General features: G+C 39.1%; 1 protein-coding gene across 1 annotated transcript; it reads right to left on the minus strand. All coding sequences in view use genetic code 11, as the record gives it.

Annotated features, from left to right (window-relative positions):
* Positions 1-337: 337 nt before the first annotated feature.
* Positions 338-19,727, minus strand: EGR_03757 (Ankyrin repeat domain-containing protein 50; the record flags this gene model as incomplete). Its single annotated transcript, XM_024493006.1, has 6 exons — positions 338-364; positions 595-997; positions 5,051-5,305; positions 8,607-8,844; positions 12,659-12,883; positions 17,285-19,727. 6 exons carry the CDS (start codon positions 19,725-19,727, stop codon positions 338-340), a joined length of 3,591 nt encoding a protein of 1,196 aa, XP_024352663.1.
* Between the last annotated feature and the right edge of the window lie 1,398 nt (positions 19,728-21,125).

The following is a 21,125-nucleotide window of genomic DNA, read 5'->3' on the forward strand; positions in this document are numbered from 1 at the left end:
CCTGTTTGGTTTGTCAAATTAAGAATGTCTGCAATAAAAAGTTTTCTTTTTCGGAGGCTATCAAGAAGGGTGAATCATTTGGAAGAATATTTGACCTTCTCAAGATGAAGGAAAACCCCATATCTTCAAAGTTATCTCAGAAACTTCCTTTTTTAATATGCAGAATGAGATTACCGTAAAAAATCGACCACTATTTAGCACTTTATTCCACGCAGATTCGTTCTCGATACAGCTAACCCTCCGGAAGGCGTAATATTTACCAACAAGTACCGGTTTTCCTCTGCATGGCAATCAAGTTTCAGTTTATCTCGCGACTATTTTTGGCCAACACAAGGTTTCACCAGAGTTGAAGCAGAGCGATGACCTTAGGGGTCATTGATGATTATGCTGCAAAAAAAGCGAGACCTATCAGACGCTTCAGTATGTTTCTTTTAGAGTAATCCATTTTACGCCGTCCATTCAGTTCCTGGGGTTTGCACCACTATTTGTGTTATAATTTTTTCCCCCACACAACGTCATGTACACACGAGAAATAAAACACTCACCTTGATACGATTTTAACAAAATCAGCCATATATTACATTTTTCACTTACTTGTTGATCTGGGTCAGCTCCCAAAGCTATAAGCAATTTGACCAAGGGAACGTTGTTATTTAATGCCGCCGACCTCAACGGATTTCGTCCATCCATTGAGGCTCTATCGATTGTTTGCAAGGCAGCATGACCAAGAAATCCGTCTTGTCCTCCAGTGGTAAGAGGGTCGTAGACACGATGTGGATCTCCTGTCTCCTCTCCCACCTCTCCGTCATTTCTACCTGAAGTAAGGACTTCAAACAACTCCTGCACTCGTTCATTATCTACTGCTGCTTCCATAGTGACTGCTGGTTTTAGGAGGAGTTGGACAACCCCTACATGATCGGCCTGACAGGCGACTAGGAGAGGCGTCTGACCGGCATTGTCTATCTCATCTGGGTGAGAACCGGCTTCTAGAAGGAGCCTGGAATTGAATAAAGCAGAGGAAATTATATCCAAGGTTCAAGAGTGGAGATACTATGCTGTCGATTAAGCTGTCGAGAAGAAACAGGTCTACAAAGCATTATCAAATATCTGTTGACCCTCAGGTAATTTGGCACTTGCCAGGTTAATAAATTTTAAGCTCATTTCCAAACACGCAAGACTGGATTGCGTTTTTCTTCATCATGAAGATGGCTCACCATAATTTCATGTGTTTCTACAGTTGAAAAGAGAGGTTCATCAACGTGTCGAAACTAGCTGTTGAGAAAGCGTTCTAACGTAGAGCTTCCCACTAAAATACAAATGATCAGTCAGCTATAAACACCTCACACTTAAATCGTAATTACTTTTGTTTCAATCCAGTAGAATGATTGGACGGGAGTCACCAAGGCGCAGGAAGAGAAATTGTAGATTGAGGTGTATAAAAGATGGGCCTTTTTATTCTTCCAATTTTTAAATACCATGCATGCAGTGGCGTTTATTTATTATCTAAAAAGTATTTCCTATTACTAAACAGTGAATAAACTAGTATTTTTATTGCCTGAAAAAATGTCATTGCTAGTTAGGCGCTTAAATAATTTCAAAAAGGAAAGGGAAACGCTTTGTTCGACAAATGCTACTTGTTTTCTGGAGCAACAAAATTTGACATAATCTAGCTTTACATTACCCAAGAGCACCAGTTTAATTCAGGAAGGTGTAATAGTTTGGGAGCCAAAGATGCAATGCCTACAACTTTTGCCTTTACAACTCATATATTTAAGTAGAAAAATTTCATGCACTTCTTAGTTTTCTGACGAAATTAAACTCAGTTCCAAAGGTTCGGAATATAATCGCTACCATTTTTCAAAGGAATTTGGAGAGGATGAACTATCCTGAACGAATCACTCCCATAGAGGGGTTATGTTGACAAAAGGCCTCCATTATTGGTACTGAGGATTTGTATCAAGGTTAACATTCATTAGTGCTCAAAGCAGGTGTCGCTGAAACAATTTGTTTGAATCTGCAGCACCCGGGAAGAGTTTTGGCAACTAATCAGATGGGAGCCAAAAGACATGAACTAACGGGTGACAATAAGCTTCCGAGACAATTTATTTTTTACGTATGTCATGGAAACGTGCCAGTTGATGTGCAATGAAAGGGTGAGCCTTGTACCCCAAATTGGAAAGGCTATGCAAAATTTGTGTCGTGCACTTCGAAGTTCTCGTTGAAGGTCAAAAAGCAAGGACTGACTTCCATCCATTCGGCACGATACAGCTACTTCTTCAGAAGCAATTGAGGCTGGCTGACAGCCTCGACAACATAAAAATTCATGCCTTATTGCCACCGTTAAACTTACCCATGAGAATGCTACCAAAAGACGGGAAGCTCAGTAGACCAATAAATTTCAAAATAAGTAGGAAATTTTTGCAGGTTAAAATAAAGTTAAAGTGAAGGTATTTGGGGTTAAATTATCCCCCAAATATCCTGCTTCCGAAATAAAAGCCTTTCTGCTTTTATTTTTTAGATGAACTCTGAGCCCAAACCTCTTGCCGTGGTTTTGGGGATAAATCAGGTTACTTTAATGACTGGGTACTGTGGCAAAACATCCCTCACAACCCCCCTCAGAAAGACGGCATCTGCTTACCGATCAAATTCGTGAAGGACCCCAATGGGCAGAAATCGCACACAAAAGAGCTGCTTAAACAGTTGAAATGAAATACGTGAATTATGGATATTTGTTAACTATTAATATTGCAGGCTGGACAACATACGGATAGCAAAGAAGCAGAGACGAGGAATCAAAAATAAATGTAACTTCCAGGTGCTTCCTTTTGCTGCATTCATTGGCAAACTGGGTTACTACTTAGCCCTACTTCCGAAATGAATTTACCATGGTGACAAGATACTTACTTATCCTATTGCAGATAAATAGCATCCTCACTGTGGTTTGACTACATAACTCCATCTTTCCTGCTAATCTCAACTCACTAGAAAAGTGGCGTTTTAACGGAGATGAAAGATAACAAAACAGGAAGAAATGGAAAATATGCTTGAGCAAGGTAAAGCTCTGCCTCTGTCTCAACCTTGTCTCCCCAACTATCTGTTCTATTTGACACGTGGTTGTTTGGCACTAATACCAACAAAAGGATGATAATGATTAGAAATTCAAAGAATGAGCAAGGAGTTTTCCAAAGTTAAATGTAAAGTCTTCACAAAAGTAGATTTTTTAGCATGACTTGCCTAGTCCTGGATGAATAAGACAAATTAATCAGCCCAGACTTTTGCTAAAGAAGTTTTATTGCTAAAATATCCACACACATAAGTATTATCTTCTACCTAGTGGATAAAACTTAGGTGTAATTGCTTACCCCTCAGCAAGACATTCACAGTGAACAGTCGCGACTGCAGTATTGCAATGCACTGCACACAAATCAAGCATAGCCTTCTGGGATGAAGTGGCCTGTGTGCCTTGGAAGTGTAAAGTGGTAAATGGATGGTGTGGGAGCAACGAATGATGTGTTTGTTGGCCTAACAAACGTCGCAATACAAAAGCCATTTCTCATCACAAGTCAGTCGATCGGCTGGTCAGTCGGTCAGTCAGTCAGGCAGCCAGGCAGCAGTGTCTAAAATGGATGTCGCGTTGATATGAAGTGGAAGAAGTGAAGAAGGAATTGGCGGTATTTAAAGCCCTTTGTTAATTATTAAAATGTGTCATGTGGTATCCATTCGCTTGGCCTCCACGATCTCCCCTTTTCAGATGACATAGATGTAGGCGAATTATTAACGCGTCCCTCACTGCAATCATTGCAGAATCGTTTATGACAAGCAATGTTTAGCCTTTTAGTAAATTGAGACCTGTACTTTTTCAAATCCCCAATAAGGGTCTTTTTACTTGGAGTTTGCCAGCAAGGGTATCCTGAACTTTTCTTGTCTCACAAAATTCATCCACCATGACAATACTATAAAGATCTTTTTATATCGAATGTTTATTCTCTCACGACGAATTTGGTTGTGAAAAGGCAGACATAGGGGGAAACCGGCAAAATCATGCCCCATACCACAAAACCTGCCCATATATCTCGAATATGTCTGAAGGCACAAAATATCACCACTTTTTGACTTTCCTATTAAGCAATCACATAAAGAAGTAAATGAAAATTTGGGAAATATAAGTGAGATGGAGGCGTAGGTGGCAATGACTACACTTTTGCTCTGGGTGATGAAAGGTCAGATAAATGTAGAATCCACAAGTAGAATGTTTCGCAGAGAAAGGTGTAAATTTGTCCTTATTGTGCATTTGCTTTTTTCACCTACGAAAGATAATTTAAGGAGCCCTCAATGATTTCCTCTTATTTGAATCTCGAAACAGCTACGTAGAACTTTGGGAATAGCATAGATGTTCAAACATTAACCGAAAAGTGGCCTCCGTTGACCACATTTTGGATAAAATTTAAAATTTTTTGAACTCATGAGATGACAGGAGGCTCATGCTAATAATGTATGGGTTCATGTAGTAGATTGGCTTAAAAAACTGCAATGACTCCTTGAAAGACTGAAAAACCGAAGAAAACAATCATCTTTGTGTCTCTTCTTGTTGAAAAAAACTATTATACATTCCTTATCTTTAGTCTTTGAAATTTCCCCAGCTTATAACAGAATTTTTTTAGAATTTTCTGCAGTTTTATAAGAAATTCCTCCCATTTCTTTTTCTTCTGGAGAAAATTGGAAATACCTTCTGTTGCTGCAAAAGCTTAAACCTCGATAGCAGTTACTTTGACCCCAACTCTTTCAAACTTTGGCATAAGTGGTTTAGTCGTAGGTCCTCCCCATCCAAACAATTTTTTTAGGAGCAAAATCGACTACCTGTAACCCCAATATCGTCCGCTTATGCAACATGGAAGTCTACTTCTAAATCTTTACAAAACGGCAACCCATTGTTTGACTGAAATCATTACACACGTTTTGATTTGATACCTCTTTTGATTCTTTCCTTACCATCTCAGTTTCGGAATCAGTTTTATTGCCGGAATTAACTCTATTATATTGTTTTACTCACCTCACAACCTCGGCATGACCAGCAGCAGCTGCTAGATGCAAGGGCGTCGCGCCCATATGGTCACGATGTCCCTCGTCTAGACCTCTGTCCAAGAGTTGTCTAACAACTTGTGTGCGTCCACAGGCGGCAGCGATGCTCAAAACAGAGCGTCCATTGAGATCAATGGTGTCTACAGCAGCACACCAGAAAAGAAGTAGCTGAACTACGTCCACGTGACCATTGACGACAGCGGCTACGAGGGCACTACGACCACTTCTAAAAGTCGAAGAAAATGGATTTTGGAGAAGTTTTTCCCTGCTGAAGTCAAACCGGGACTTCTAAAGTTGCATTTATCTACAGTTATGCAAGTATCCTAGCTTTTACCGAAAGCACAAAAAAATGTCACAAAGAGGTTCATTGAGGCAGTCTACTATACTTCCTCTCTAGTGTTAAGTACGTGTTAACTTTCCGAATTCCCAAATATTCGTGGATGACTTTTCTTCACTCCTTCCATAAGGAGATTTACCTCATGTGCACCCCCATGGTGATAAGTTTTAGATTAACCAGGAGCCCACAATTAGTCAGGTATTTCACGCACTTGCTTAATGCTCACAGGACTGAAAACTGTGACATAGGCCAGCCATTACCACAGCAGATCCTTGCTTTTAAAGAGATGAACCTCCTCTTATCTGAGCAGATTTGTCGTCTTCATTTACAAGAAACCTCCTTCACCTTTACGCCATTTCATGTGTTCACGCACAAACGCTTTTATCTTCCACCTTGATTAATACCTTTTTTGATCCGACTGGTCCACGACGTATACCTCGGTTCTCATTACGAGCTATAGGACGTACTTGGCGTTTACTCTTCCTTGTCATGCAGCCGCAGTACCATGACCTTTTTTGACTTGTGAAGTACAGCCTTTTGCCGTAACTTATGCACTCTAGCAGTATTTGGGTTGCAATCTTCTCATTTCATTCCGAGATTCACAGGCAAAGCCAGAAAGAGTTCTTTGAAAGGTGGTTTAAATGTGGTGATTAGGGTACTTTAACTACAGTCTACTGTAAGAAAAACCTTGATGTGAAAACTTTCACTTTGTCATGGGTTCTGAAGAAAATATGACAGCTTTTACGATAGTTTACTACACCTCTGCACCCTTTAAAGAACTTACCTAAAACAAATAGAGGAAGATTTAAAAATGAACCGATATTATGGGAAAAAATGAGAAAATAGGAGGTAAATCGGGGTATGATTTCACCAAACACAACTTTTACAGACTTTGATAACGTAAAATATGTACTCGATTCCTCTTATTTATCACCGTCTTCTCCATCTTCAAATCCCCCAAAAGGGAAATTTAAAGTCAGCGAAATTTCTACGTATTTCATGAATAATTTTAATTTTAAGGCCTATTCCTTAAGGAAGGATAATAATTCAAAAAAGCATTATTAAGCAAAAAATTTGCATGGATCTGCAGTTTCAAAGTATAGTCATTCTATTTGAAGGAAAGAAGGGAGAGGAGGAGGAGGTGGTGGGAATTTCACCATAGACGCCTTATTGTCGTGCTGATTTGATAAAGATTTTGAAAATAGGTTTTTTAGCCTATGTCCTCAGATTTCAAATAAAACGCCTCTAATTTTCATGCAATAGGACCCATTTCGATTATTAAAAGAGGGCCTATTTTTACAGCATCAATCCATAGAGACTTTATTTGAAAGTTCAATTTTATCAAAAAAAGACTGCCTTGTTTTATGCAATGTGTGTTTAAGAGTTATATCCCCATTCGCAAAGCTGTAGGCATTCTTGCGGAGTCTTGTCATATTTTTTAATGATAATACTAGTAAATCAATGCTGCAAGTCAGAAGGAAATGCTGATCTGGGCACTGATCTGACAAGCCCGTAGAAATCTTGTGCATAGCCGCTCCCATATGGTCCACTTTGTTAATTTTTATAGGGTCTTACTCATTTTTTCCTTTGGTACAGCTATCTAAAAATTAATTTGTTCACTCATTCATCTGGGACAAATTAAGGAGTAAATGAATGAATAAGCAACTAGGAACGGATCACTTTTCACTTCAAATAATTACTCTGAATTGGTCATATAACAGGCTCAGACGTGACCGTTCATCAGTAACCTTTCATTTAGCCCAATTTCATGTGCAAAGTTTTAGAGCTGTCACATTTTTATTTAAAAGTAGGGAAATTGATGACAGCATTTTGGAGAAGATGTACATAGACCAAAGCTTGTCGAATTAGTTGAATCCTTGTACCTGTATAATCTACCCTAAAATATACGCAACTACTTTGAAAGGTACACAGCTAGTCGGCACTTTTGTAGTCGCAAAGTTAACTCTTATAGTTCAGAGGTAACTAACTAAGAGATGAAAGTCACTTTTACCAAAAAAGAACTCCCTACATCTACCTTACTGTTATTAACTCAAAAAATTTATTTGTGGCACAATCTTGCATCATAAGTTGGTAAAAACACAGTTATCATACCTGCCACGTCGGTAAAAAAAGTGCGAGATGTACTTGATGCTGTAAAAACCATCTTAAAATTAAAAAAATGTCACTTGACGTGGCCGCTTTAAAGTTTTGGCTGGGTACGTTGGTGATACGTTGACCACTTCGTCAGTGCTTCAGGCAAACATGCCGAATTCTATCTTTTACCAGGCCTTTTCATAGGCACCCCTTTTTTCCACGAGTACATTTACCCTAAATAACCCAAATTACCCGCCCATCATGTGCACCAGAGCTAAAAAAGCGCCTTTTTCTCCGTTAAAGCTATCACTGTGTGGGTGGATGTGTACTTATCTCACATCCGTTTCCGGCATGTCTAACATGAATTTTACAAAAAAAACTTAACAACCTTTGATAGACACGTCTTTTTTTGCATAATTTTTATTAAAAGCAGTGGTATCATCAAAAATTTTTCGACATGAAAATATTAAGTGCTATTTTAAAAGTGGATCGGAGTGGAAGAAAAAGATGATTTTAACTATAGAACTGGATAAAATTAACAAGGAAAAAGGTAGTTTCTTTTAATGCTATACGCAAAGTAGCCAAATAAATCTGTCTGATTCCTTTTTATAGGAGTCAAAATACCGCAGAAAAAATTATTTAATCATGTTGGTACGATGGAGTACAATGAAGCCTTTGCTTATCACTCGTCAGTCAGTCAAAACGACCCACTATGCACGGGACATGGAAATGCGACTCCTTAGGGCTTACTCTCATCTGTTGATGAATGATACGACTTTCATGTTTCTCACATTCTGAGTAATGTAGGTATAAACGAAAGATTAGCAGAGATATGGTTGACAAGTTGGCCTTAAATGAACATGCAAATATTGGCACGTAATTTTCTTCCTCTACTAAAAGTCCAGGATCTTCCTGATCACTCTGGGTAATCCATGAGTAAAAACACTTTTAAACCATTTCTGGATGGTACGTTCTACAAAAGTATCGTCCTTAAATGCTTCCATATGAGCAGTCGCCAGCATTTTACACGCCTCTACAGGCTGAAATAAAACACTGTATCATGCATTTTCCATTGGTAATAGAAAAAGCCTCTTACTTGTCTACCATATCAACATCAGCATCAGCTTCCAGACATAATTCACAGATGTCACGGCGACCCGTATTGGCAGCTCCAATTAGTGGAGTGACATTCTCCCTATCACCTAGGTTTGGATCTGCTCCGAGTTGAAGCAACTTTGCCACCACTTCGCTATGTGATACTGATTGTGGAACACAGAATGCTGCAACACACAGTGCCGTTCGTCCGTCCTGGTCAGCGTGATTTAAATTTGCACCTGTGAATGAGAAAAATACTTTATTTTGCAGTATTTTAAGACTGCAGTTGCATGAAGCCTTGCCAACCGACTTACAGCTTCTCTATACACACACAGTGAGGCTTAATGCAAACCAGCATGCCCTTTATAAAGGTAGCTTGGTTGCCTCATTGGCAAAAGTCAGTGGATTGTTTTTTATAATGGACGTGATTACCAGAAATAATATGCTGTATTAGCTTTTCCCAAAATAGGACTTCTGCTGTCCCAACATTTAGGGTACAAGCATTCAGGCCTTATGCACATATTTATAGTGAAAGTACTCTTTGACTCAATGGAAAGAAAATTCAGGAACTACATTAAACCTAAAGCACGCACTCAGATCAATTACCTGGATGATGTAGGTATTATGTATCTATCGCGGATGCCCCATAGCCGTAGAACCATTCCATGGAAGATCCATTAAATTCTCATTTTATGGTTGTTTCAGAGCTGTAAACTAATTTTTTTACGTTTATGAAGTAAAAGTCATTTTTAACATGTAAATCTTCAGTTACTGCCTAAAACCACCAGCGCAAGCAATTCTCTCTCCTAGCTAGTAGGAATGGACGATTCATCTCAATGTGGAACATTTATAGACAATTTATCACCAGTAATTAGTAATGTATTTAAGCCAGTTCTGGTTAGTCTATTCAGCCACTTCATCTTTTTTAAGCATAATGCAACCAATTTTGCGCAAAATTCTATCTTTGAAAGAGCATTTCAAAGAGAAAAAAGGTGCAGTTTTTAGGAAAGCGCTTGAATGTCACTTTAAAAAATAGGACGATGAAGTCCTTTTATTAAATTTTTTCGGTGATGAAAAGGATGAAATGGCAAATCAACCATTTTCGCCTTCAATTCAAATAAATCCATTGTTAAATGGTCTAAAGGCTAAGAAGGAAAAGGCAAAAAAGTGCTTTCAGTGCACCACACATACGAACAAAGTGAGCATATTCTTCCAGAGACAAAATAGTAAGCGCTTTCGAAGTGTGAGATGGTGGTTTGCTTAAGGTCAACTAATGATATATTTATTTGCCTTAAAAAGATCAATTATCATCACAAATCAGTTAATCAGATAGGTAGGAAAAAATTCTAAAACGTGCGTCACTTTGTTGCTAAAGTGATAGCAGGAAAAAAAATTAAATGATCCACTTGTTCACTCACTCAGCAGCAAACATTATTAGAAGCTCATAATACTGAACAAAAAATTCTTCTTCTGAGGCATAAATTAGTCCTTCAGAAGGCGATGCATTCATCTTTGAATGCTTCCTCACTCAACCAATGATTCTAAAGAGTGTATTCTGCCCAAATGTTCCACATCATGATTGGCGCAGTTCTTCCGTAACTTTGGAAACGAAGTCAGATTTGACTGGTAAATAGATAATCGACTGATAGATATCTATGCTGTGTAATGTATCTGAACAGTCGCATGTATTTGACAAGTCCACACAAATTACAAATAGTCAATTAACAAATCATGCCTAAAACTTCATAAATCGCTTAATTACCTGATTCCCTCATCAAAATTAATGGAGGAAGCTTCTCCTAAAATTTGGCTTTTCATGATTCTGTGTTTTGTCGCCTCAGGAAGGAATCCATGCTTCCCCGTAAGGAATGAGTCCAAAAAGCACATTTATGTCTAGATAGTTGTTTAACTCATCTGTGGATTGCTAAGAATAATAAAAAATGGACAAAATGGCCATTAAAAGGCATAATTCCACATTACGAGTCTAGCATTTTTCCATTAATGGAAAGTGGATCGGAATATGAATGTGTGCAAAGTTGCCGTTTCCTTGGAATTTCCATTAGTGTGGTGCATAAAAGTTGTATTTGTACCCAAAAAAAGCGAAAAGTGGGCCGTAAAACATTATGATGTGACTAAGAGCATGAATTATTCCTTCTTTAGTATTAACTCAGGAAGTGGATTAAAAAACTCACCATTAATAGTAACCGTGATAATTAAGCTGTATGGCAGTGGTAAAGGTTGACCTTAATCACCAAGTTTGACACCTTCATAAATTAAAATAATCCGAAAGAGGAAAAGTTAAAAGCAGTTTGCAATTCAGGGACCAATCGTATGCAACATTATTCATTAAGTGACCATTATGTAGAATACACTCGTTATGGAACAAAAGAAGGTGTACATCACCGAAACCTGTCATACAGTGACTTGCTGTGATTGGTAGGGATTAACGAAGTACAATAACGTCGGTTTACCACTATGTCGAGCTCTCGATATATGCAGTCTGAGGTCATTTGCGACTCATACAAACTGACTTTTATTTGGCCCCAAGGCTGTAGAAGTTCCGCATTCAGGAAGGTATAAGAGCCAGCCCAAAATTGTGTGTTTGGACTGACTCACTTTGCCTCCTAGTATAAAATCGCACCCATTATTCAAGCTTATCAACTTCCGTTAATGTTTGATGTTTGTTGAGCGGTGCTGAGACAATTCGCCCACACCTCCATAAATTAGGAGGGAAAAGCCATGATGGTCAATCAAATGGATGCCAAACAACCTGCGTTAACAGATGAAAATGGGCTCTGAAGACTAATACTTTCATCAACACCTCTTCCACCTTGAATCAATGCACCATCCACTTTACATTGTTTGCCGCTTAAATAAAAAAGAAATGGCCTCTTTATGCCAATGGTCGTAACAAAAACGAATGGACCGTTGGTTGACTTTAATTAAAGTGGTATCTCACACTTTTAAGGTATCCACTGATTTATATATGCTTGTTTTGTGTTTGATGCGTTATCTGCAAAACTTTTTACTAGGAATAACTCACTTGCTGAAGGGCAAGCAACGGTTGCAAATGAGATCAATCTTTCCGATTAAGCCTCTTCCCTAATGAATAGTCAAGGCTGATGAAGTGGTCGAGATAAAGTCCCACTCGTGTCTCATTTCACCGTTAAGCTTAACAATGTTGATGTTCCCAAGCTAGACTGGGATGAAAGGGTATTTACCATTCAATTCCGCATCATTCCTTATTGTCGGAGTGGTTTGTCGCTTTCCTTGTAATTTGAAAATTGTTTGGTCATGCGCAAAGCGCGAAGTAATTCAAGCATGCCTCCCTTACGATTTCCAGATTGGTTTATAAAGCTGTATAATGTTATTTGTCTACTGACTGAAGTATTGTGAATCCAGACAATTTCATTTCTGAGCTCTCAAAGTAAACTAACATACAACCAGTAATCTTCTAACAATCTACTACTTCAGAAGAGCATAGTTGTTTCTTCTGTTTGTAGTGTTTTAAAAAAGGTAGGGTTTCACCTGGGAATTCCTCATTTGCAAAAAGTCTATTTGGATCTCGAGCCCAAGCAGAAAAAACTTTTGTGGAGATAACCAGGAGTAGTCAACTGGAGTTCACATCCAATTACAATACTGCCGCATGATTAAATTAACCTATTCAAATCACCCGCTAGAAGAGTTAAAATTCCTACTTCCCAATTTAAATAAATAAGCACAGCCTCTGCTTTGTTTTAAAGATAAAAGGGATGCAATGCAGCTTTTGATGCTGATACTTTGCGTGGTAGGAAGACGGGAAACTTTAGGGGAAGGTAGGAAGGAATGCTAAAGAGAGTCACATTTTAAATGAAGCGTTTTAGAAGATACACCAGTAGTGGTAAATGGGCAGGACTTCTTTGACATTACGCAGAAAAAGGTACTGTTATGGGTTTTTTATTTGCGAATAAAAGTAGTCAATGGTGAAATTTTGTGTAAAAGTACCTTCTTCCGTAGCATAAAATTTCATCAAGATTATTCAGAAAATGCATAAATTACAAGTCAACAACTAACCTGCATCTGCCAGAATATCTATGATATCTTCACATCCCATGTAGGCGGCAGCAATAAGTGGAGTTCGACCTTCAGCATCGGGACGATTGACATCTGCTCCGGCAGCCAATAGACGACGCACAATTTCAGCATGTCCGGCCCATGCAGCTGCTCGCAAGGCTGTTCGACTGTCCGGTCCGGTTATGTCCACGTCAACACCGGAGTCTAAGAGAAAATTCACCACGTCTGGCGAAAACAAATTGAAAATTGTTACAGGTGGTGAAAAAATTGCAAAAAAAGGTATGCTTGATACATAAATGTGAAGGTCAAAAGTCTCCTCAACTCGGCAGAATTTACAAGCTACTTATGTGCACCTAATAGGTAGGACATTCGACACTACCCCGTGCTACTCAGTCAAGCTACCTACTCAAATGGGGTGCTACATTGAATGTCTCGTCCCATGTTTCAAGGGTCCAAGACTTATCCAGAGAGGTGGATGAACACAAAAAATATAGAAAGAAGTTAGGACAGAAAATTTGTAAATCTGCCTTGTGCTATTCACTTGTTCAAATGTGTTTCGGTCTCTTGGCAGATTTTACTTCAAAATAAATGACTGAAAACGTAATGCACGCACTTGTAGCACATTGTGCGGCCTTTACATCCATTTCATCGGGCAAAAATCATACAAAAAGTAGAGGATGATTATGGTGGATGGTGGCTAAAGTTGCGAGCTAACATAAATGTGGCTTGTAACTCCGTAGCATTCTTATTGTGCCACCCATTTACCGTTTTTTTAGTGGCAAGAGGTAGGATGCAAAAGATGACAGAAGTAGACAATGTTCTAAGTGATCGTGGAGTGTCGACATTCTTGCAAGATACTTTGAATATGGTAACGGAAAAACTCTTTATTTAAGAATTGGAAAAGTTGTTAGCTTTTACAACAAATGAAAGGAGACGCCATATTTCAACATCTTATAGCTTTGTGGCAATGCAAACAATGGGGTAGCATCAAATTATCACAGAGATAGAAGAAAATCCCAATAAAGGGTGAGACGGAAATCCCATATATCATCTGCTTTATCGTTTTTAGTCAATTAATAATAAAAAGCGATGGAGCTACGAAGTGTACTCGTTGTAGACCCAACTCAAGGATTCAGATTCACTTTCTCCTTTGAACTTCTCTCAATTGGACGGTGTTGAAGACCTGATGGAAATGATTTAATATCGTCAGCCTTACGAACCGAATGTGGATTGATTTTAAAGCTGTACAATCTTCTCGTCAACTTACTGTACACAGCTTTTCGGAAAGACACAGTACGCAATAAAAGAACAATTTTATTCTGACGAAAATTCACTCAAAGATAAATTCACCTTGTCCTGAAGGACCGGTTAACGCCTTAAAGGGAAGAAATTCACGCAGCTGCAGAGTGGGTGCTGCTAACGGACTTCAAAGATCATCTATTTCTTCTTCACCTCTTCTACCTTAGAGTGCCTCCTACCTAGCTAAATGACTGACTGACCGACAAAAATGTGATGAGAAAAGATATTTCTTTACTAGCGTTCACAAAGCCAACAAACAAACCATTTCTTCCCGAATGGTCCACTCACTACCACGCATTTTCACTTACTTTATCCTAGCACACTGTGGTTGTTTTGTCTGTGATGCACTGCAGATCCAATAGCTCACCCATTGTAGGCTATCTGACATGTTTGTCCAAAAGCAGCCAGAATTGTCACTCTATCGTGAAAAAGTTTTTCACATAAAACAACTCAAGATCTCATACCGAAAGATAACGTAGGAATGGAATGGAGTAAGAAGGAGACACTGCTCCATTAGTTACATTCTCCTCCTTCGTAGTCCTCCATGTACTAACCATCACTTTTTCTTAGCGTGCCACAAACATTTGCCAAGCAGACAGTGGAAGGATAAAACGAAGAAAGGAATGGGGGCGGTTAGTCGTGGTTCCTTTTTACTACTTCTATAGATAAAAGATCGCTGAGAATGGACTAGAGTTTGTAACGAAGAGAAAAATACTTTGAGGCCCTCAGTACCTCCTAAAGCAGAGCAAAATTATAAAGTATTCAGATCTTAGAACAATTTTTTAAACGTTGTGTTGTCAAAATTTGGTCTTCTTAAAAACACCTCATTTGTGAAAAATGAAGAAAACACCTTTAAATAGGGGATTTCTATGTTCTGTTAGAGGAGGGCATGTGTGATCTCGCAGATTGGTTCTACCAGAGAGCGAGATAGCTGCGACAGCATTGGAGAGTGGGCGAGCAGCATTCCACAGGAAGCTGGAAGGAGTGGGCGGGTGTGTATCTAGGGCTCAGTGAAATGGTAAAATTCTCTCAGAGTCAGCAATTGCTTACCCCATACGTATGACGGCAGCATAGTGCTGTGGACATCCATTTTTAGCAAAGGGCCCTAAAGTTGATTCACGTAAACACAAAAAACATTCCGACGGTTTAAAGCATAGCAAATTTTGTGCCAGCTAAACAACTCAGTAATTAACGCAGGCTTTAAATGCTCATTTTTAGCTCTTGATTTGCCTTTTTGGAAAAAAAGGAGAGTGGTCCCAAGAAGAAATACAAACTTAAGTAATTTTCCCATTCCCTCCAGTTAGGCTGTTTTTGTAATTTTAGATACCTAGTAAAGAAATGACATCCTTCCTTCCCCCTGATGCTTTTGACGAATTTTATCAGTTAAAACAACCGGTCTGCGGAGCATCCCTTTGCCATTATTTCGTTCTCGTTGGCGCTCGTGATTTGGAGGCTACAAATTCTCAGAAATACCGAATAAATCCGCAGCATATGTTATGACTACTGAAGCAGATAGCTTTTCCGTCATGCTGGGAAACTCAAAATATATCATCTTTACTTCTGTTAACGACCAAAGCGGAAAAAAGATGCCGTACATGAGAAGAGAAAGAGACCTATGGATGTTTGTCCTAAGGAAACATAATGACACAGAGATATATTTCACTTTTCCCAAAACTTTGTTGACCTCTTGGTGGCATGAAGTTCTCTCCATTCCCTTCGTCACCTAATCGCCTTATTTTATGCTAGTGTATGCTGATCAGTCACTGCAATGGGTACCTCAATGAATGCAGATTTCTTTTGATCAGGCCAGCGGACAAGGCAAGCAAGGAATCCCAGCAAGGATTAATGCGGCTCATTAAAACGATGGTTTTTTAAATCTCCTTTTTCTTTCCTTAGATTACTTAGATTAACGTATAAGTATAAGGCCTTCGAAAGCAATGTGTCTCGGGCGTGTAAAACAGAGCGCTTTCTGGCATTGTTGAGTTTAGAAATAGAGGTATGCCTATATAAAGCGACCAATCACCGGCTTGCCAGAAGGTAAAATGGCTATCTAATGGGGAAATTGGGAAAAGCTGCAATAGCGAGGTTGGTAAATTGCGCAACGCCTTAACCACCGGAGAGGGCAAGCTAACTTGGTACCCAGGACAAAGTAGTTGACACATAATCGATCGCAAGAGGACCAGTATGACTGGAATTTAGCCCAGAATTTTGGAAAAAGTAAAGAGCTTTAAGATCATGAGATTCTAACGGTTTTAAAGAAAGGCAAGTTCAATTTACTACAAATTACGTTTCAAGTGGGCAATTAAGTGAAATGTTGTCATGCGAAGATTTGCGCAATGAAGGTTAATAGAATGTCTTAAGTAGAAAGTCACTCGATATTGCATTACTCTAAATTTGTTTTGACTAAACGAAATAAAATTGTTCGGTAAACTAGATTCTAGCCCAATTAGATTCATAATCATACGAACATTACCAGTGCGCAAGCAAGTTTAAATAAATTAGTTTCATTGGTTTAGCTGACCTGCAAGTAGATTTTCTCCTGTTTATTGCAGACTGTTACCAGTAATTTCACTAAGCATTTCCATTTCTAAAATTCGTAATTCAAAAAATAATAAATTGCCTTTCAGGCTACTGCTTTTTGTACCTCAAGGCTGAAGTTATCAACGAGAGGCTATAGGGCTCTATTGCCTGAAAATCATTATAATCTTGCGGAAAAATTCTTTTAAAATTGGAGCAGTCTCTCAATGGCCTCCCTAATGAATCGACTACTTTATAAGATATTTGGGAAACAATGGGATTATTTGGCCACAAATTGCGCCTAAAGGGACCATAACGTGTCGGCTGCATAATTCCCAGTTTTGGTGAAGGCCCTCCTTGGGTCTCCGCCATTGTACCTTGTCAGGTGGGCTGACCTCCAAGCCATGCCAGTAGTCCCAAGCCCTACTGTATTTCGAATTTGTATATTCTGTCCTAGCATTCTTTTTTTTTCTTTTTCAGAGAGGTCCCCAGGCCCTACATGGACCGTTAATTAGTTTGTTGTAGAACAAGGACACAGGGTTTTAGGTAGCAAGAGAGCTTATTTCCAAGATTCACAACTAATTTAGTCATTTGCCGAAATTTGAAAAAAATTTCAGTAATTTTCTCGTAAACTCCATTTGATGGGACACTAACTAGTAGGTTTGACAACTTTGTAATTGATTTCATACGAAAAGTCATACATTAATAAGAAACCGACTTTCTTATTGTCCTTATATTGACCTCATCTGCTCCATGTATCTATGTATTTCTTTATGTGTGATTTTGTCTTTTTAGTGAATCATAACTTACCAGTATGCCCACCCCATGCAGCTGACCTTAATGCTGACCATCCGTCCTGATCAATTTGATCTAACTTTGCGTTCGCCTCCAACAAACACTTCACAATCTGCAAATGACCTTGCCGCGAAGCTAAAACCAATGGCGTTGAGCCCGCGGCATCCCTCGCTTCCACATCCACTGAATTTTGCCTCAAAATACATTTCACCGCCTCCAGCTTTCCCTGAAATGCAGCGGTACACAACTGTCCAATGGAAGTCTCCTTATCTGCTCGTGTTTGAAGGATTACTTGTTGAGGTTTACGCTCTCTGGTTTGAGTTCCATTACAGCTGAAGACAATTGATGCCTGTGGTTCGAATAAGCGGTGCTCATAGTTCAAAGCATCCTCAATTAATTGACTGATTGAAGATCCAGCAAATGAACAATGCACAAGAATTGGGTCATGCAGAAACATCCAACAGTCCAGATTTGCAAGAATATCCACAGTAAAGTCTATGTTCACGTCTTTTAGAGTTTCGGTTAGCATCTGAAGCGCTTCTGTAGAATTATAGAGACTAGATCGAGTGAAATTGTAGAGAATATCCCAAGTGCAATAGCGAGGAAGACAGGAAAACTGGCAAATTTGATTCAAGGCTGCCAAGGCTAACATTGTATGTCCATCACGAGATGATGCTAAATACACTGGTGTAGAGCACTTGACGTCAAGGAACCAGTCTCTCAAACTGGTGTGAGCAAGGCTAAGAACTCTCTCGTGTTGAAGCTCAGCATAATCGAGAAGATCCACCCATTGTTGAGGTTGTTGTTGCAGAAGTTTGGGGTACTGGTGTACCAAAAAAAAGGGTAGAACGAGCACTTGCCTCCAGTTTTCTATTATCTTTGAAGAAACGTTGTTCGACTGCAGAATAACATCAATTTCATCGAGAGTAAGAGGTCGTGATGAGGTAAGTACAAGACTTAATACCGGTTTAATCGTAGTCATAATTGAAGAAAAAGGATCGTTAGGAAAAGGATTCAATAGGCGTTGACAAAGCCAAAGGAAGAGACCATTAATTGTGCCGGGGATAGTTTTGATGTACTCCGGAGTTAGCCAACACTCACTGACAGCTGTCAAAACGATATGGAGGTAGAGCAATGAAGCATTACACTTATACTCTAATATGTGGAGAATATCCTGACCACAGAGATCGAAAGCATTTTGAAGAAGGCTATCATTTTTCAGCCGCATGCAAATGTAGTCATTCATATCCTTATATACTAATGGGCACCGGATATCGTCCAGAAAAACGGTGCTAGCACACCGGAACAGTCGACGCAGAATGGTTTGTGAATCTCGCCGACAGGTGATAAAGAGTCCAATCCACGGTGGAAGAAATAAAGCATTAATTGCAAGGAGTTCAAGAAGATTTCGACTAACCCAACCCTGTCGGATTCGACCAGTTGATTGGTGCAGGTTAAGGTTCTGGAATTCATTAACGTGATCTGATATAGATGAGGCCTGTGAAAGGCGTTTGTGCGAGCATCCAATGCTGGAAATGGAGGGCGGAGCCCGAACCTCAGAATTTGGGTTCAACCGAAGACACTCGTCTGCAGCATCGATTGCAAAAAAAAGCTTTTGGTCACTGCCGATTTGTCTAGGATCTAGATCACCAAGAATCTTGAAGATGCCTTCAGACAGAACCTCATCAGGAAATGCACAGAGACGAGCTGTAGTAAAAAGGTGGTTTAACCGACCACCACCAGCAGCTAGACGTTCACGATAAAATGCTCCGATTGCATCCTGTCTAGATGTCAACTGATCCCGAAGGGATAGAATGAAACGAGGAAGATTTATTGATGCAACAAATTGATTAGAGCAAGCGTGATAGGCTAGAAGGCGAGTGGATAGACCAAAGGGGTTGTTCTTAATAATCTCGTTAAGAATGGCGGTTTTGCCTGTACCAGGTCCACCCATCAAAATAAAGGAACAGTACATAGCATCAGTAGACGTTGGAGTACCGTCGGATGAAAGTTGAAGCCATCGAAATACCTTATCGAACACCCAATTGCGTCCAATGAAGCATGGAAGCGAGTTGTGCTTCTGTGGAGAAGAAGAGGTTCGAATAGGCACTTCAGGGGGAGCAGTGTTGGTGTCGGAGGCTGTAGAACACTTGGACGTGATGGAAGGAGGAAGAGATGGAGCACGAAGAACGTGAGCTTTGGTTGAATAGGAAAGGGGCAAAGCTGAATCGCTATTGGTGAGGGATTTACTCATCGGATTGCCAATTGGGCGACCAACGACTAGACCGTCAGATTCAGAAGAATCAAAGGGAGGAGAAGCAGCCTTGTTGCGAGAGGCATTAATGGAGAGAGGATTGGGAATGGAGGCGTCCAGATGATCTTTTTCTGGTTGTATGGGGACAACGTTATCACAACAAATAAGGTTGTTATCGACCTGTGCACAGAAATCATGGTCCATTCTGATCTGTAATTATTATTTCATAATGTCTAAAATTACAAAAGCAGAAGTTATAAAAGGGTTAGAAGTAGCAAAACGGTTTTTCAAACCAGAAAACTCTTGATTTGACATAATACGAAATAAGTCGGATATGAGGGAATCATAATAAAAAAGAGACTAAGATTAGTTTTGCAGTGCAAAAAATTTATTATACAAAAAGCGAATCCTGTTGCACAAAAATATAGTAAGCTTATTCAAGGGGTGAATATGATATAGATGTGTAGAAACCGATGTGACAATGGAAGACAAGCCAGAGCAAGAACACAGCATCGAAATTGTAAATAAAATGTCTTAAATGTTAAAATGTATAGATTAAATAAATTAGGTAATATATTTGAGGCAAAAGTTGTTCTGGAAGAATCCACTAAAACCTGGAAACATCTGAAGTTATCCATTAGCACAGGTTATGTAAAATGTAGTTAAGTGGCCTATTATAACATGCGTAAAATACCCCACTGAAAATTAAAAGACTATAAATGCGCAACATATAAAACTTAACAAAAAAATTATAAAAAAAGTAAAAGCGGCAAGTTCCTTAAAAGTACGCTAAAAAATTGCACTGATATTTTAAACATAAGTATAGGTACCCACTAAACACCAAAGGTCTTAATGTTAGTAATTACAAAAGTTACAGTGCCTTAATGTGCCTTTAAAAGCAGGAGTGGAAAGTTGAATCGAACATCTTGGTGGAGCAGCGGTCAAAATCCGCGTACAGAGCAAGAGCTCGGCGTCAGGGTTCCCCTAAACTTGCACCCATTAGTACCGTTACTAAAAAACAAATGTGCTCTTGCTAATTATGTTCCTTAGTTCTAGGAGTATGAAGGTCGGAAAAAAGGAAATAATCAAGGAGCATGTACAGAGGCATTTAATGAAATCGTCTGTCAGCAGGAATGAAGGGAATTAAAAGCTGGTAAATAAATTGCATTTTTTAATATGTCATTCTTTAATAAAAACAATGATATAATATGAATTAGCATAGCGCAAATGGGTAGCCACAATATAGTCATACTTAGGGGGCTGATTTAGGCCTTGTAAAGGTGCTGAACTTACCTTGGCATGTTTGATGCAAACAATGGTGTTTTTAACTACCTTTTGCTAATTTATTTTACCTACTAAAGCTTTTGAAAGTTAACGGCAATTTGCAAAATGCAAAATTTTTGAGCTTACAGAGCGGATTTTTGTTAGCTTTTCTCACGTTAGTGTGTTTTTATTGTTATGCAAAAAAGGGCGTTTTAGTGATGATTTTGATTATCTGCAGCAAATTTTGCTGGTCGTGTTAGTACGCTGAACTCTCTACCGGAAGAAATAAGGGTCGGCGCATATTTGTGCATAGCCTGAGAGCACAAAATATCGCTCTGT

The sequence above is a fragment of the Echinococcus granulosus genome, assembly GCF_000524195.1.
Source record: "Echinococcus granulosus chromosome Unknown EG_S00020, whole genome shotgun sequence".
NCBI classification, from domain to species: Eukaryota; Metazoa; Platyhelminthes; class Cestoda; order Cyclophyllidea; family Taeniidae; genus Echinococcus; species Echinococcus granulosus.